Raw genomic sequence first — 20,281 nt, 5'->3', positions numbered from 1 at the left:
GCCGCACTACCTAGCATTTAACAGTAATAAGTTCAAACGCAGTTTTTTTAAAATCTTTAATAGAAAAATAAACTTAAAAAATATATATATAGACAATTAATTATTATATTATACAGACGATAATTATAAAAAATACACGCCGTCCAAAAGATTGTCCTTTGGTATCCCAAGGGCGCTGACTATTACCGTTCTGAATCGCAAGGCTTAGTCTCTAAGCAAAGTACATAAGTGGCAGCTCGTGAATTACCAGATGTGGACAAATTTATTAGAAATAAACTATAAATAATGTTTTATTTTTTATTGATAAATGTTCACCGTATTTAAACTCAAGGTGCACCAATAACAAATCCCTATATACTTTTACAATCCTTTTTTTTCAGTGCAGAATATTGTAAATAAATCAGATTTACGTCCCGGTCCCTCTCGGTGAATGTATATCTTTTAATATTACATGTTATTTAATATATGTTTTCTACTTTAACAATTCTTCAGAATGTTACCAACAATTACTTACCAGTTAATTGATATTATTGACGCTTGATTATCATGATAGATTTTGTTACCAACCTGTGTCGTCAACACAAGTACCAGTGTGACGTAGGACTAGAACCTATATAAGTTATATTTTTATTTTTCTGTGCAGACTTACCTCGGGAAGGCCCGAGAATAACAGGCAACGAACAAGAGAACCGACGCGGGGATTCCCTTTTCTTGAACTGTACGTCAGGACGGTCATACCCGGCGACAGTGCTCAGTTGGGACATTGACGGTGAAAAGGTATTTATTTAAGTTGCTTACTAAAACGGTACGATCTAATAATAGACTAGTTGATTCTTTAGCTGTTAACTTATAAGACAAACCTGAGATCCTGAGCTTGTATAGATTTGGGACACTAAAAAAGTATTGATTTTCAATGTCACGAATAGATAAAATCAATACTTTTTTAATGTTGTTGTACTGTTGTAGTACTGTCTGGGGGAAATGAACATTTTTCCATACAGAGAGAAGCTTTTCCTCGGATAGTATGAAAACCTCTCGGTTCAATCAATCTCAGGTTGCATTGACAATCCTAATTTGCTATCGGGCGAGATCGGGACAAAGAAGGGGTAGACTGTAAACTCGTTTTTATATAACAATGATCGTCGGATAGGCAATTAGGCCACCAGATGGTAAGTAGTCACTACCACCCATAGACATTAGCGCCGTAAGTAATTTTAACCATACCTTAGCCAATGCAACGCCAACCTTGGGAACCAAACGATATTATAGAATAGATAAATCATCTTTGGAAGGAAGCGATCGACTTCTACTTGTTGTTATCATAATGTATTGAATATTGTAAAAAAAAAATGCGTTTTTTAGCGAAAAAAATGGTACCACTTACTCATCAGATATTATACTTAGTATTGTGTTACGGTCTGGAGGGTGAGTGAGACAGTGTGACTAAAGTCACAGGGGACATAATATCCTAGTTGAAAGTTGGATACATGAAGGAGGTGCATTGGAGATGTAACGGATGATGTATATTTCTTATAAAATCAATGTCTATGGACGATGGTGACCACTTACCATCAGATGTTTTCTTGCCCATCTACCTACAATCTACATATATAATAAAAAATATAAAGATATTAATATATAAACTGTTCATTGTGATGCATATAAACGCAGACGATATTAATAAAATATGATTTTGTCATTCATACGTTAAATTAAATAAACAACGAATTCTATGAACAATCGTGAACACAAATAAATATTTAATTCATATCTAAAAACCATGTATATCTACAAAATATATATTTGATTAATACGACTATATAGTAAAACTTTATTAATATTTATATAATTCGCTCTGATAAAACATTTTTCTATTATATATATTATAATTTGTACGCGGTCTCACAATTTACTTATATCATATTTTGAGAGTTTTTTATGATAATGGTGTGGAAAAGCAATTAATAATAATTTAATAAATTGCAATCAAGAATCCTCTTGATTTTTCTGCACAACAACGGCTGGAGCTCTTCAAAATGAGACCATAACTAACTTTTATGTGCAGTTATCGTCCCATAATCACTGGGACAAAAATCGGCTCACGCTATTAATATATAAGATATTTTAGACATTAAATAAATATACTTAAAATACAAACAGCTTGTGTATAACTAAAATAGGCAGATTTTCATCCAACACATGCTGGTTTGCTCGCGAAATTCCCCTTACCGCCAACCACGAAATATATCATAAGAAAACAGCGGTGCCGTGGGTTTAAACCCACGAACATCTGTTAAGATTCACATGATTCAATCTCTGGGCCGCCATTGTTCAATTCGAATTAAATTTTGTATCAGATTCTTGTTTCGAATATTATATCGGTTGTAATTAAAAACATGACCTGATGACGTCATTATTGATTTCTGTATAACAAATTAAAAAAAAAAAATACAGCACAAAAATTCAATATTTCAATATAAAAGCTAGACACACATAATACAGACGTAAAATTCATTAATTTGATTAATGAACTAGCAAAGGTCAAATTCAAACATGCTTTTCCATCAAACCTTTTTGATATATTGATATTTTGTCCTACTAATATTATAATGGTTTTATTTTATATTAACACAAAAACTACTAATACGATTGATACCGATGTACCATTTTTTATAAGCTTGTACTTTAAGGACACACAAAAGATACAATTTAGGATTATTGAGAAAAAGTTTAATAAATATAATATTTTCTCATTTTTTTTGGACCTATTATTTCCATATTTAATAAAAATGGACAAAATATGAACGAATTAAACTATTATTAATAAAAGTGACATTGAGCCTTAGCAATTTTTAATTAGTAGTTTTGAATATGATATTAATATTTGAGAAAAAATATACCGGAGTTAGTGACTATGCGTAAAAGTGTAATTTTTTTATAACATATGTTGGCGGATTATAAATTTAAACCATATCTTACAACACCCGTGCGCCACCAACCTTGGGAAATAAGAAGTTATGACCCTTGTGCCTGTAGTTACACTGGCTCATTCACCCTTCAAACAGCAACACAATAAAATTAAGAATTGTTATTTGGCGGTAGAATATATTATGTGTGGGTGGTACCTACTCAGATGGGTTTGAACTAAGCCATCAAGTAATTAAATAGCACTTGGCATACATTGTATCTATACTAATATTATAAAGAGGAAAACTTAGTTTGTTTGGTAATGAATAGGGTCAAAAACTACTGGATGGATTTTAAAAAAAATGTTCACCATGGAAAGCTATATTATCCACGGGTAACAGGCTAAATCTTATTTTGAAAAAAATAGGGTTCCGTAAGATATTTGGGTTTTTCGGATTCAAGGTGTAAAAAATCAAACAAAAAAGTTACTTATTTTGCGTACGCTGCCTAAACTATAAAAGATAGAACCATAAAATGTTCAAATTAATTGTAGATCTTATAAATATCTACAAAAAATTCCGCGACACACTATACCTATCTATGTCGAGGCACAACAATCACTTTTTTTATTTAAAAATCTTGAATTTTTTTTGGACTACATTTAAACGCATTTATTTTACTCATGCTATTAATCCTTATCAAAATAATTTCTCCCAGGAATGAAACAGTCAACGAAATAAACAATTTAATTATGCAGAAAGTACCGGGTGAAGTTAAGTGCTATAAATCCATAGACACCCTCACTAGCATCGAGGACACAGTGCACTACCCCCAGGAATTTTTAAATTCTCTTAACCCCGCTGGGCTACCACCTCATGAACTATCGTTAAAAGTTGGCACGCCGATAATGCTTCTCAGAAATTTAAGCCCCCCCAACATGTGTAATGGCACGAGACTTCTTATAAAGGAGCTAAAAGATAATTTAATAGTAGCGAATATTATTATCACCGACTGTTGGCTGGCAGCTGGTGAATTAGCTCATATACCAAGAATACCCATGATTCCTACTGATTTGCCTATACCCTTCAAAAGGCTCCAATTTCCAGTAAAAATTTCTTTCGCACTAACGATAAAAAATCCCAGGGCCAAATATTCAAATTAGTAGGAATTGATTTACGAAAAGAATGTTTTACGCATGGGCAACTTTACGTTGCCCTATCACGGGCCGGGGCTCCCGACCCTAATTTTAATTACCTAAAAACAATTTAACATCAAATGTTGTGTATAGAGAAGCTCTACAATAATCGCTTTAGTTATCTATCCTAAAACAACGGGTTGCACTCCGGGACTGCCGGCAGAAGTGAAAACTTAGTATTAATTACATTTAAATATGTTCATCATTAACAACTTTAACATCCACATAAAGACAATCTATGCACATTACATTACATTAACAGCCTGCCCACTGCTGGGCTAAGGCCTCTCCCTTCGAGGAGAAGGTATGGAGCATATTCCACCACGCTGGTCCAATACGGGTTGGTGGAATACACATGTGGCAGAATTTCGTTGAAATTAGATACATGCAAGTTTCCTCACGATGTTTTCCTTCACCGCCGAGCACGAGATGAATTATAAAGACAAATTAAACACATGAAAGTTCAGTGGTGCTTGCCTGTTCTAACCACTGGGCCATCTCGGCTCATTTATGCAGCCTGCGGATAATGACTGCATCGTCGATGTTAGTGTCGGTGTCTGTGAATTGACCTGGGAATCATTTTGCTGACCGTGTCTTTCCTGGGTAGGCTTTTTGCAGCGGTAACCGACATCCACGGGCGGAGCCGCGGGCGACCGCTATTAAACATATAAACATATAAGAAGCTTTGAATTTTCAAAAAATATTTAATGTACACCTACGGATTCGGTCGATTTACTCCTTAATTATATGTATAGATAAAAATTGTCGGTAAATAAGTTTACAAAATCAAAAATCAAGTCATAATATAACTATTTACATCGCATCCATGATCTGTATAGTGCTATAAAGTTTTCATAATTTTCGCAAAGTTTAAAAAAAACATCTTCTTACTTCTGTTTATTTAAAAAAAATATATTTTGTATCTCTATGGGTTATTTTGATTTCCGTTTGAGATACGCAATCCTGTCACAAATCCGAAATCTACGCGGACGAAGTCGCCGGCAGAAGCTAGTCATAGTACAAAGACGAGACGAGACTAGATATATATATTTTCTCGTAAAGTCAAGTTAGATGGGCTAGTAATATGATATTCCGTTGATAGAATGGATTAAAAGTAAGATTCTACTTATATGACATTCTTCCATAAGTGAAAAGAAAAAATGGTCTCAGAAAGATATCTCAACAAATAGCTTAGGAAATTATGAGGTAACGACTCGAAAAACGGGCTGCGGCGAAGATAATTTAGATTTTTTTCTTGGGTTTAACTTTTAAAAAGTTTTGAATACTTTTCTGATTAACAATCTGATAATGGCTATAATCTTTCCAAAGTTCTATTGTTCGCGGAGCCTGTACGACCTTTCGGCTCTTATTAAACTTTGGAGTTTGATAAATTCTTTTGTTATGTAAATGGGTAAAATATTTTACGTCTGGATAAACGAGTATTATACATAATACAAGTAACATTTTAAGCAGAAGTCTTTACATATATATTTATTATATTTAATACGTTTCTAATTGAAGACTGAAAATTACGTTCTTCTAACTTTGCTTTACCGAAACTTAAATTGCTGCTTGCGGATGATACAAAATGAAGGCACATTAAAATAATATGCAAACAAATTAAAGTTCACAGTACCTCGACAGTACCTGTCTGATCTAACTAAGATATCAAGCTCCATGTGCCTGTACTCAAACTAGTTCAATCACCCTTTGAATTGAAACACAAAAATATCTGATTACGATGAACCGGGTTTGCACAAATCATCATCAAAGTCATGAATTATTCTTTGTACGAAGACATTGATAATATCTTCCAACTTCCAATTCGTACCAATTCCGAGCCTGGCAGAATTTTTAACAGATAATGACTAGCTGCGTAGAACATGTTATTAAAATGCACAATTTATTTTCCTCGCGATCTTAATAATTGTAATGAAATGGCAAATACGATTGAACTGTCTTCAATCGTCATTCAGAAGTATAACCAACAGTTTTTCGTATATTTTAGGGTACAGGAATGTAAAAACGGACTCTTAAAAGCTCAGAGTTGGTATTAACATAAAAACCTAAATATTTTTTTACCTGAACCCGTATTTTAAAACAGTAATCGCAGCCTTTTAAGCTGCACAATTTAGTTAAGAATAATATTATGTATTATTCAGAAATATACTTAGATAAATTAATTGTATTTGTACGTATACTAATAACTTAATTCACAGACTAAACAAATTTTTCTTTATAATGTCTGGGAATATTTTCTTCTACACATTTGATAAGAATAATACAACAAAGATACTATATTGTTTTCGATACAATAAATTTAAAGTCCCTGTAAACTTTAATATTATTTTATAAACATTTCTTTTGTAATAATACAAACAGAACTACAATGACATAATAAATATTGAAACGCCATTAAAATTTAAAATAACGCATCCTGAACAGAATCTCCCTTCCAACAATACAATCATTATACTCATATCAGTTCAATCGAGGCAGTCGGGCGAATTGATATCCTTCTCGTTTATTCATATCTATTAAAAAATTATAAACTATTGTAAAATTTTGCTGTCAACTAGTGGTTAACTTGATTTGTTTTTTATTGCATCACAGGTTACAGACCCGAGGCTGCTGGTGGAATATCCACCAATACAACACGCGCATGGTTTGCTATCGACTGCGCTCGGCTTACGTGTGCCGACCGGAAGAACTATGCAAGTACGTTGTACAGCTCGAGTCGCCCTCGCGTGGCGAGAAGGCAGCGAAGCTGTCGTTGGCAACAGTCAACTTGCTGATAGCAAAGAGGCAATGTTATTGGGTAAGTTAACATATATGTAAAATTTTAAAAAATTATAATTAGTAGATTTCTCGCTGTTGCTGGACTTTTTCCGTTTTGAGGGGAAAATTTGGAGCTTTTTCTACACCATTTTTATGGAAGATGCGTTTAACAACATTTTATACAACACAAGCAGTGGTCCTCATAATTCCATGCTTTGTAAGTCGACCATATTAGCTGCTTGTATATATTATATAATATGACTAGATTAAAGTATGTTCAACACAGTCTATGTATTCGAAATTAAACACACATTTTTAAAATAGTAAAATTGCTCTTTGGCTATTAAATTTGGATCTATTTTTTAAGATTTCACTTCAAAAATTAAAACTCCAAAACGATCATTCAGTCATCATAAACGGAATTGCTCATGGCAAAGTTATTTTCGAGATTTAGATTTAGATATTGCGTAAATATGATTTAAACCGATAGCGTCGTCCAAAGTTTAGATGATAACCAACATTGGCTAACTATTATATTTAAAGATTATTGTGCAAGACACAACGTATAAAAATGACAAACTTGGAGTAAAATATCTAATATAACATGGCTGTGTTCTTTCTTGAAAGGAGGAGTTTTAATTATTATTTTAAAACTATCGTAATTGAAAACACAATGTTATGAAAAATTCTTTAGACGTCGTACAGTTACATCGTATTACTGTAAGACTTGTGTTCATATAACGAATAAGTCGTTATCTTTCTCGGAGGATCGTTTTGACATCGATCGACAAAGCATTTTTAACTCTTCTGACAAAATTAACAAGATAAAAAAAGACACTATACTTTTTCGCTTATTTATTTTTGTATAAGACACAATATTAACCAGAAATTTAACTACGTGTTAGTAGAAATGACAATACCAGAATCTATATAGAATTTCGATTCTCTTTTGATTGACGACGAAATTATTTTCTTATATAAGTTTAGTATATCATTTATTTAGTTTAAGTAGTTTTATTTTTTTATTTTCCCATTTCAACACGATCAAACATCCACCTTCGACTTGTAAGTTTTCTTAAGATAATGAAGATGATTTCCTCAATCCGGTATTAGATGAATGTACCGTGGATACATTAAGCGTGTGAAATGTCTCTAGTGATTGCCCGAAACCAACCCGCGATCGTCATTTCAAATGTCCTTCTTCTATCCACTCAGCCATTTCATAAATTTTATGTTTCAATTTTATAAATTGCTGCGTTTTATGTGGCTTCATACCTCTCACATCGATTTATCAAATCGTTTTCTGAAGTTTCTTAATCTTCTTCGAGAAATATCCGAGTATAATACTTTTATTGAAGCTATAGAAATATTGTTATCTAACTCATATGTTCTTTGTGTGAATGAGATGGCGTTTATCGTTTGAACATATTCAGGGAGTATGTGAAACTAGATCCGACTATATTACGTTACTGGTAACTCAGTCAAACGGCATTCGGCTTAGAAATGAACTGTATTATTTATTACATATGCTAAACAAATAATTTACTTTCTTGGTAGAAGACTTTTTGCGGGCGAATCTGGGCTGGTACCACCCACATGGTACTTATTATATTGCCAAACAGCTATAGGTATTATTGTTGTGTTTCTGATTTGAAGGATAAGTGTGACAATGGAACTTCTGGTACGAGGGATGTGACGCCTTATTTCACAAGGTTGGTGGCGCATTGACGATGTAAGGAATAGTTGGTACTGGTGGTAGGGCTTTGTGAAAGACCGTCTGGGTAGGTACCACCCACTCATCAGATATTCTACCGCCAAATAACAGTACTCCGTATCGTTGTGTTCCGGTTAGAAGGGTGAGTGAGCCTGTGTAATCACAGGCACAAGGACATAACATCTTGGTTCCCAGGGTTGGTGGCGCATAGGTGATGTAAGGAATGGTTAATATTTCTTACAGCGCATGTCTATGGACAGTGGTGACCACTTACCATCAGTTGGCCCATATGCTCGTCCGCCAACCAATGCCATAAATAATAATAATAGTTAATATTTCCCACAGTGCCAGTGATGGTACGTGGTCACCACCACTAAGCACTAAGAAATACCACCAAATGATATAGACGGATCAAAACTGAACCTGATGTAATGACAATACTTAGCCAAAATTAATAACTACTGCGGTTCTTTAAAGTTTTTGGTTTGAAAGGGATTTGTGTCAGAGTCGCAGTATTCATATTATCAACACTTCGTAGCGCCCGCCTTTTATAAAGACGATATTCAACGCTGCTTAGAAATGTATAGCTATTACATTGCAAAGTTAAAAAGATGCTATTAAAAGTTAAGGACGATATTACACTCAACTCATTTTTAAATATACGATATTATATTTTCGTTAATTTCTCTACTGACTGACAGCTTCATTTAGATCTCGTTGTATTGATTGCTAGATTGTAAGGAAAAAGATCAGTAAGTCCCAATAAAATCTTATTATATTTTTTGTCGAGAAATTCTTCATTACAATAAAAACATATTAGGTTCTCCTATTGAGAAACTCTTTGTTACATCTCAGTGTATGGATGCTGGCAGTGTGAGATAAGGAGAACCTACGTCACGGAAAGCATGTAACGGATGCATCTGGAACTCATTGTTGTGTAAAATTTGCCGTTCCTTCGCATTATGTGAAAGACACTCACAGAACACGACTCCATCACATCATCTTTAATTTCTTAAATAATGTATTTGTAAGAAGTTTTATCTACTGTTTTAATCGCACAATCGAACATTTTTAACTTTGCCGTTTCATAGATTCAAGTCATTTGTTGAAAATACACTGGTAAAGAAGGCATATTATTAACTGACATAACATACATATATAATTGTATTTAACTAACATGACTGTATTTTTGGATGTTGAAAAAGAGTAACTAATGAGTTTCTTGCCGGTTCTTCTCAGTAGAATCTACATTCCAAACCGTTGTGGTCTTTTCGAACTGATTGAGCCATCTCCATTCCTTTATCGGACTACTAGGCGCAGGCAAAAGTTTCATCCATACGTTGTTGGCATACCCAAAAGTCGAACTAAACGGTTTGACAGCACGTTTTTGGTGAGAGTCGCCAAGATTTGGTACGACCTGCCTGGGTCTTATTTTTCCTGATGAGTTGAACTCTGGAGCCTTTAAGAGTAGAGTGAACAGGTTTCTTTTGAATGGGCGTGTACCACCTTCGTCTTCATCTACACTTTCCATCAGGTGAGATGGAAGACAAACGCTTATTCCATAACAAAAAAAAAAAATAGTTTGTTAAAATTTGTTGTTGTGACGATTCAAAAGTGCTCGTAAAAGCCTATTTGAATAAAGTATATTTTGATTTTGATATAGAAACTACAGTCTCTATGCCAAAAAAACACAAATTTGATTCTAATTTTGATTACGAGCTTCACAAATTCAAATTCAAATGCTCGCATTGGAGATTCTACCGAAATATCCTCCTCTACGACATAAATTATCTCGATGCATAAAGGCGAATCGTTTTGTTTCTTCAGTTCCGCTTGAAAGGACAAACCAACGTCAAATATTCGCATTTATAATCTGAGAACTAGTTCCCATTCTGAACGACAAATTGAGATATTTGTGCTTTTTTTTTAATTCATAACTTTATTTATTTTATTTAGCTAATAATACGCATACGATTACAAAGTTAACATTCAAAACATCTGTTGTTAGTAAAATTTTATCCAAAGATAACGTTCAACTTATTAGCTTCAACAAACTCTTAACGTGTAAACTTATTGAAATTTAAAGAGGCCACGAAAACAAAGTTTTGAAAGCAGCTATTACTATTATATTCTCCAAAAGTACGCCCATTAACGTTAATAATAATTGTCTTATTTGTTTCAGTGCGGAGCTCAAGTGCGGCATCTACATTAAGTATAATATTATTAACACTTTCTGTTTTCCGAGTTTTTAGTTCTCTTGTGATAACGCAAACGTGATAAATTATGTTATTTCTTATTATTAACTTCGTTACAACACTGTCAGAATCACTCATCCCTTGAAGGACAACGTTTACGCACGTCGGCTAGTTACGTTAGTAATTACTTAGGTTAAGTTAATTTCTCCAGAAGACTCAAGTGTTTCTATCCAGTAACATAGATAGCTAATCAGGGATTTTTTTTTTTAATGTAAAGTTGTCATATCGAACACATATCTTGGTGTAAGTCATCGATGCTTATATATAATCATGTAAAATAGTTTATTTTAATAAAGATTTTGATTAGAAAATGAAAAAGTCAATTGTTAAGTTTTGTAATTCGGTCAGTAAGCTTTTGACTATGTCTTGTGGTTGTACATAATACATCTTTAGAAACGCCTTTTTAGATATTACTATGAATGTTGTAAATAAAATATGTAGATGGAGTTCTTTTGTATTATTATTGCAATATATTAGTCGATAACTTTACGTATATATTTATTGGAAATGTTGACGTAATTTTCATATGTGTTTGATCTTTATTATTTTATTAAATATGATGAAATAAGACTATGATTTCGTTTTAATGAATTCCTTTTTATTATGTATAAAGATGGTATACATCAATTAGCGTGTTTTAACGGTCCCCACGTAAAAAGGGACGTTTCTGTTTATGCGGGATAAAGTGTGATTTAATTAAATATTAATTATTTCAGACAGAAAAATTTAGCATAATTTCTTAAAAAAAAATTACCAGTTCGGTCTGATATATGTTTTCGTACGTTGGATAAAATAAAATATTTCACATTACACAGAATGCTCCGTAATGTTACCAATATTAAAATAGTCGACTGCGTCGCTTGTTTGGGGACTGGCTCATAAAGCTAGGACCAAAATAGCTATTTGATTTTTCAGCCGAGAAATTCTCAATAGCAGCATGGAATCTGGAAGCTGGCTGTATTTAGACTCCTAGACCAAGAAAGCCCGTAAAGGCATTGGTCTTGCGACTGAACTATTTTCAATTGTGCCGTCTTATCGGTTTAGGCGAGGTAATAAAGATGACGTCTATAGCGCAATGGTTAACGGGCCGCCTAGCGATGTAATAAGTGCAGGATCGATCCTGACCCCTTGGGCTATTGTCGTACCCACTCCTAACACAAGTGATAAGCTTAAAAGGAGGGGTAAATAGGAATGTTAGTAATTCCTTAATTAGTTTGGGGCATTGTTAGTATTATTTCTCTTTTTTTTAAAGTTTGCTCACACAATTGTACATAATAATATGTCATGTGTTATATAGTCACTGTTGAGAACCGTTGCCGTCATAAGTGAGCCAGGTGAGAAAGTTACTCTTTATATAATAAATGTTTCGTAAAACCGCTAATTTATTTAAGCGTGTGAAGTATTAATTATATTCACGTGAAACGATTGTCGTACTTATATTTTATAACAAAACGTGATATTATATCGATGTCCGCAAATACGACATCAATTATTCAAATTAACGATACTCGTTTCTGTATACGTTTTGTAAATCCAATGGAATTTGTTTTAATTGGAAATATATAAATGGAGATATTATGCGTTATGAACGGTATTTAAAATTTTCGTTTTTTTATTACATTACATTAGCGGCTTGTAAATTTCCCACTGCTGGGCTAAGGCCTCCTCTCCCTTTGAGGAGAAGGTTTGGACCATATTCCACCACGCTGCTCCAATGCGGGTTAGTAGAATACACATGTGGCAGAATTTCGTTGAAATTAGACACATGCAGGTCGACGATGTTTTTCTCCATCGGTGAGCACGAAATGAATTATAAATATAAATTAAGCACGTGAAAATTCAGTGGTGCTTGCCTGGGTTTGAACCCACAATCATCGGTTAAGATGCACGCGTTCTAACCACTAGGCCACCTCGGCTCGGCTTTTTTTATTAAATTGTCGGTAATTTATGATGAAACGGTAATATTAACTACATTAGGCGGTGTAGTGTAATGTAAATGATTTACAAAAAGTACAGTCGGCAAAATAAACGGTAATTTTCAACAAGACTATTTCATACTGGTGTGTATGATAGTCTTGTTGAATAAGATACGGGATGTGCTGCGTATATTCGCGCCTTGACAAATTACTCTTTCTACGAAGGCATCGTCGATTGTTATGTAAACTAAGTTTGTATTTCCTGGATCTTCATAAAAGGGAGGCTTTGTTGTGTATATTTTTGTAGACAATGGCATTTTAAGAATAAGTTTTACTTTGTTTTTTTTTTGGAAACTAAGATGTTATATCTCTTGTGCCTGCAGTTACACTGGCTCACTCACACTTAACCAGAACACACCAATACTAAATATCGACGTTTGGCGGTAGAATATCAGATGAGTGGGTGGTACCCTCCCGGATATGCTTGGACAAAGCCCTACCACAGGTAAATATGTATAAAATATATATATAAATTACAACCTGTTTTTAGTGTGTATGTAGTTAGCTGCGATCTATGATTTTGTATAACTTCTGCTAGTAATAACACTGACTCACAAACAAACCCTTGCCATTTTGCAGTCAAAAGATTGTAGAATATCAATTTAAGAAAAATCTGCTTTTGTATTTTGTAAGTCGTTATATTTTTCTAATCAGCGATATTAGATCCAAAACTTTGTGTACAGATACAATGCATTATATGCAAAGTATTAGGTTAGTTTAAGTTAAACATAAATGTACAAAATAAGCTACATTCAAGTTAAACATCATTAAAGTGCCTTCAGTCACGCAAAGCATTAGCTCTATTAAAATATCTTGATGTAAATATAGTATATACTATTTTATAGATGAAGCTGATAAGATTCTATTGGATTACTTTGAATTATTTTAAATAAGTTGTTGGCTGTTTCTTGTACATTAAGTTATAAAATAGTTGTTATTATTGCTTTTAAAAATATATTTTCTTGCGTGTTCTATAATACCTTTATATTTGTTATTAACGAAATGAGTTTTAGGTATAAATAAACCTACGAAATTAATTTTAACTCATTGAATATCGTATTTTAAACATGTGTGATTTGGATGACGATAAATATTCTTCGAGAAATTTCTTCGATTCCGGGTTTTATTAAATAAAAGCGATTTTCCAAATATATCTACTTTATTAAAAAGTATTACACAAGGATTAAACTATTCTTAGATGTTAATAAAACTAAACTGTCTCGCTTAATGCCTAGTTTATAAGAACGCTCGGGTCCGTAGGTCAAGATCTGAACTGTTTTTTGTATCTTTATCATGAAGTAATTTAATGTTGAACTTTTGTATTCGTTTTAAAAAAATATATGTGTATGGTTATAATGGGTATATGGTATTTCAAACTGTTGACAATATTTCGAACAAACAAAAACGACATTAAACCAACTATATTAACCACAATAGAAAAACTAAGTAATTTTTATTCATTTTATAACTTTTAATGTCATATTAATGGCAGTTAGAATGGTAAATATGAGCCTAAATGGTCACCACTTCCTATAAACATCGGTAACGTAAGAAATATCTGGCATTCCTGATATCACCAATGCCATCAACCGTGGGAACTAAGATGTTATGTTCCTTGTGTCTGTAGTTACACTGACTCACCCTGCAAACCGAAACAGCAATACTAAGTATAGCTAGACGGTCTTCCAAAAAATCTACCTACTATATTACAAAAATACCATAATATATCAAAATCAAAATATACTTTATTCAAGTAGGTTTTTACAAGCTATTTTTAATCGTCATTTTACAAACCATATTAAGTAAAGCTTCCATCGGTTCGAAATGTAGATTCTATCAAGAAGAACCGTCAAGAATATGTTATAGTGCTTCTATAATTACACTCACTGACAAAATCGATTCAATTTTAATTCGGATTGATAAGTTCGTTCGTAGCTTGAAACCTCACAAAGACAAAAGATATTAAAAAAAAATGATTGCAGTCTTATTATTCAAACATTAGATTAACCAAGCATTTCGGTTATAAAACATCAAACGGGCGAGTAATCCTCTGTTATATTTCCTGTGTGCTAATTGACATAATAGTTATGATGTTTCAATTGTTAATCAAAATGGAAACATTGATTCATTATTTTTATTCATAATTGTTGGAAACCGACGAACAAAACTTAAGTTGCCTTCGCTATGCAATATATTTATATTTTAGTGTATTCAGACGTCTAAGCTTTCTTATTAAATGAAACTAGAATATTTATTTCTATGTAATGACTGTGAATGATCGCGATAGAATCGGGGTCAATATTTTAAAATTATTGATTTAGGAATTTAGGAAATTTTATGTAGTCCGCGGAAACCATTTGGCAAGTAATTCCAGTATATCTGTCCAGTACGACGACAATAGTTAAATTAAAGTGGAAAATAGAGTGCAGGGTGACGGTCGCCACTGGGACTCCGAGCCGGCTCTTATTTTCGAAACGCCACTAACCTTCACGTATCTTGACCATCATGGAGTTCCATATCCACGCAGACTATCCACAATCATTATTTTGAATATGCTTTAATGTAACGTATCATGTAAAATGGCAATTTAAGTGTTTGTAAACCGATTAAAAACACTACAGAACTGCCTACTATCATCACATCGCTCAATTGCAGATTTTTCTAAATCGAAAATAATTTTTAATTTACTTTGTGGTAAGGCTTTGTGCAAGCCCGTCTGGGTAGGTACCACCCACTAATCAGATATTCTACCGCCAAACAGCAGTACTCAGTATTGTTGTGTTCCGGTTTGAAGGGTGAGTGAGCCAGTGTAACTACAGGGACAAGGGACGTAACACCTTAGTTCCCAAGGTTGGTAGCGCATTGGTGATGTATGGAATGGTTAATATTTCTTACAACGTTATTGTCTATGGGCGGTGGCGACCACTTACCATCCGGTGGCCCATTTGCTCGTCCGCCTACCGATATTATTAAAAAAAAAAAACTATGTTAATTATAATATGACCCTTACGTCCTCGCCAATCCAAACAAATTTTCAACTGAAATACCAACATGCTTATTTGAATTACTATAGTCCAGAATATCATATAAAACGCAATTAAAACACACTTTTTTTTTAATTTACGTAAAGTTACTAAATGTACTCGGAGCTACATAATAAGATTTGTTCAGTTTGAAGTTAGAATCTCGTTTAAAATTATATTAAACTTTAGCTTTCAGTTCATTACTTTATATCGGATCATGACCTACTCTCGCCAGAACCGGTAAAATATATATTGAACTATTATTTATATCAACATAAGTTATTCCGTAAATCTGTTCATTAATTTAACTATAATTGCTTAATTTATTTAATTACATTTTGCGCCTCATCAAATTATGTGTAACCACAATGTTTAATTAATAACATATATTAATATAATTTATTATTTCATTTTATTCATATATATATATACAATGTTATTAATAATTAATTATCTTTTAAAGTAAATATAATATTTTCTCTTTAAAGTCAGAGAAAACATATTATTTGTACGATACATAATATTCTGATGAATACAATTTAATTTTATAATTGATATCGTCGAATAACATTTACTCAGTGGTGAAGCTTTGTCTGAGCAGGTACCACCCGATCATCACATATTCTACCATCGAATGGTAACAGTTAAGTCTGTTTATCCCAAGCTGATATACGAACATCTATTTTTATATATACTTTATATATATTTTATGAATAAAATAACTTTTGAGAACCCAACGTTTCCTTGTCAAAATTTTAACGATAAAAATTCCTTATAGGATTTCTTTGTTTGCTTTTGCAATTCTAAGTTTAAAAATGATACGAATTTTCTTATGATTTTTCCATTCAAACTCGAACACCTCTTTTTGCGCTTTAAGGAGTTAAAATATTCAGCATGCATTATTCAGAATTTCGAGGAGAATTCGTGTAAAGTTCATACGAATTGGTCTTGTGGTTTCTTATATTAACTTACGAACCAATTTGAAAGGCTTCATCAAAATGAAATTTAGGTTTTGCGAAAATAAATAATAAAATTATATTATGAAGTTTATAAAGAATAATATTATTATTATGTTAAATAATAATATTTGGACACGAAAGGCCGAGAAGAAGGAACATTTGCGGACTGTGGGTAATGCAATCCTACAAGCGAATATCGATTGGTTGTTCTAAAAAAAACATGCGTGTTAGTACGCGCGTGAGAAGTTCTACTACTTGGGCGTAATTAAAAATAGTTTCGAATTGCAAGCAAAAAATTTAGTACAATAATAATAATAATATACTTATTAATAATAAAATAATAATATTATATAAAGGCCGGCAACGCACCTGAAAGCCCCCCCGGTGTTGCAGAAGTCCATTGGCTGTGGTATCATTTTCCATCAGGTGAGCCTACTATATACATTCAATAATTCTGGTTTTTTGTCAGATTATTCTACAAGCAATATACTAGTTTACCATTGTGTCGCTTTTTTAATAAAATCAATATTATTTTTTTTTAAATCAGATATTTACTGAGAGTTCAAGCCTAGGCAGGCACCACTGAATTTTCATGTGCTTAATTTGTATTTATAATACATCTCGTGCTCGGCGGTGAAGGAAAACATCGTGAGGAAACCTGCATGTGTCTAATTTCAACGAAATTCTGCCACATGTGTATTCCACCAACCCGCATTGGAGCAGCGTGGTGGAATATACTTCAAACCTTCTCCTCAAAGGGAGAGGAGGTCTTAGCCCAGCAGTGGGAAATTTACAGGCTGCTAATGTAAGTCTACTGCTCGATGGCTAGCATAAAAAAAATATATAATAAAAGTAATTTCTTATTTCACCACTATTATAACATCTACTAACAAAGTTCAAAATTCTCAATTTTTATTTGCAATAAAAGTTGTATATTCCGACGCGACTTGATACTTGATTGGCGACCACCTTCATCATGTACTTTTCACCCTGAACGCATTATAAAAATGTACTCTCATCATTTTATGCCGCGCCAAAAAGCTTCAAAAATATAAAAAAAAAACCGTAGTTGAAAATTCGAAATTCGGTTACTAAGTGAACACCTTTATTTTGAGGCGAATCCTCCTACTCCTTACTCTACCATTTGAGGAAAAGGCTTGGAGTTTATTCCTCCAATCTTCTTCATCGCGGTTTGCTGAGGAGAAAGACATTTTAAAAACAAGACGAAACATACTTTCAGTGTACATACGACGATCAAATGTGTGTACTCAGTATATAAATGAATATACGATTAAGTACGCGTTCTGCTCGTTAAACGTACTTAAAGTATTAGAACTTAATATACTTGCGACGAAAATATTTTGCAATTCCAGCTCCTCATTAGTAAATAATTTTAAAGCTGAAATGTTTAAATTAATAATTTATGTATTAAAAATATATTTTATTTATCAAAGCGTCGCCTACAATTTTTTTTATATTTCAAAAAACTAAATATTTTGTAAACAAAGAATTTGCCAGATTCATACGGTAGGGCGACCTCATGAAAATCTTCCTCTTGGAAAATCTATCGCATATAAGATGATTTCTGCGTGGTTTGAGATGGGGTAACCCAATTCAATTCTTTCGGAAACCACACATAATAATAATATTTTTTGATAACTAACTGCAACGCGCTGTATTCTATTGCAATTAAAACACTAGGACCTTGGAGTAATTCCTGGTGACGGGAGAGCTGGTTCATTTGGCATTCTTGCCACCATTCCACGTGGTCATGATTTGTAATGTAACTATTTAAAATTTTTATTTGTGTATAATTAACGTCTTAATGTTAATAATTCTTATTTAAGTAAATGTTATATATATTATATTTAAAATTAGCCTTTTTTGTTTCAAAAATTAATTTATTATTATTTTATTATTTGTTATTATTTACGTATATACGTCGAAAACTTCCTTTAACAAAATTTAATAAATTTCCCATATTTATTTCTTAAAGAACTTAAACTCGGTCTGTAATTTTTGTAGTTTACAGTTATCTGTTTTTCAGTGTGACTTCCATGGACTAATAAACATAAGATACTAAATAGAAATAATCTATTATTATAACAATAAAACTAAAAAGTTATATACAAAAAAAAAAAAACAATGCTAGCATTTGCGTACAAAAGCAACACTGAAATGACATTTACAATATAATTATATGTGTGATTCTTTGACAAAGTAGTAAAATGCCGGGTAGGGCCAGTTAGAACAGTAATAACAACTCCCCTCGACAAGTCGACCGTCCCTTTTAAGTGACGTGTCAGGGTCGTATTGCGTGACAAAACACGTCTAGCTCATAATCAAATTGTATGATCATTTGGTCTTCTCGCCCATACACAATTGTTACCATTTCTCTTTATATTAAGCTTTATTTTTATTTATTCGAATCGAACACTTAGTGTTACCAATTCAAAAAAAATCGAAATATTACCATTGCATTGGTCTGCGAATTCGACCACCGATTAAACACAAGTTAAAGTTTATCCATCGCCATTTTAAGTAGCTCTTCTATATGTTTATTATTGTATATAATTTGTTAATTTTGATATATAGGTTTAAGAAAGAAGATTAAGATATATATTATTATAAATCAATTACGAACGTACTCTTCTCCAGCACCGAGTAAATAAGCGCGTAATGAGCCCGGGATTGATGACTAAGATGTTTTAAGGGACACTTTGAGCCTGTAGTTACACTGGTTCACTCCCCCATCAAATCGGAACAAACCAATATTTAGTATTGCGGTAGAATTTATTATGAAGAATTACTCACTACGGTATAAAAATAAATAAGACGAAATATTTTTTATCGGCTCAAGTAAAGATTCGAATCTGGTACTCCATGATTAGCAGCAGAATTTACATATCAGTTGACAAGCGAGATGACTCGCATTTTTAAGTAAACATCAAAACTAAAATGAATCAAAAGTATAAAACCAAAGTTTGAATACATCCACCGTACTTTATATAACCAACCCGCATTGGAGCAGCGTGGTGGAATATGCTCCATACCTTCTCCTCAACGGGAGAGAAGGCCTTAGCCCAGGAGTGGGAAATTTACAGGCTGATTATGTTTATGTTTATACTTTATATAAAATTGTACAATATATAAAGTAACCCGAAGTATTATTTAACTTATTTATATCAAGTTTAATACGTACTTAAATATTAAATACTGTTTACATATCAAATTTTAAAACTCGAATGCTGTTTAAAGCTAACACCAGCGTTAATACCATTTAAACTTTTAAGGGAGTTACCGTTATCTTAATAAAACATAATTATTCACGCATTTAACACATAGAAATGACTACCCTTTGCGTGTCGGTGGTTATTAGCTCACAATCCGTGTTGTAAGACCGTATTAATTTGACCCCTCACGCTCATCAGAGCCGGTTGTAAGTTACGACGTAACTATAAAGTAGAAGGATCA

At 32.8% G+C, this 20,281-nt stretch overlaps 1 protein-coding gene across 1 annotated transcript in view; it reads left to right on the top strand.

The window, feature by feature from the left end:
* The window catches only part of LOC113393465 (uncharacterized), a 51,559-nt gene extending 40,137 nt beyond the window's left edge, over positions 1-11,422 (top strand). The window contains exons 4-6 of the mRNA XM_026630353.2: positions 644-777; positions 6,716-6,920; positions 10,777-11,422. Coding sequence (XP_026486138.1) covers positions 644-777; positions 6,716-6,920; positions 10,777-10,871 — 434 coding nt within the window. The 3' untranslated portion in view covers positions 10,872-11,422. The remainder of the gene's footprint in view (positions 1-643; positions 778-6,715; positions 6,921-10,776) is intronic.
* Positions 11,423-20,281: the final 8,859 nt, after the last annotated feature.

Source organism: Vanessa tameamea, chromosome 6 (assembly GCF_037043105.1).
Source record: "Vanessa tameamea isolate UH-Manoa-2023 chromosome 6, ilVanTame1 primary haplotype, whole genome shotgun sequence".
Lineage (NCBI taxonomy): Eukaryota > Metazoa > Arthropoda > Insecta > Lepidoptera > Nymphalidae > Vanessa > Vanessa tameamea.
The sequence above is the reverse complement of the archived record's forward strand: the minus strand, read 5'-3'. Positions and strand labels throughout refer to the sequence as shown.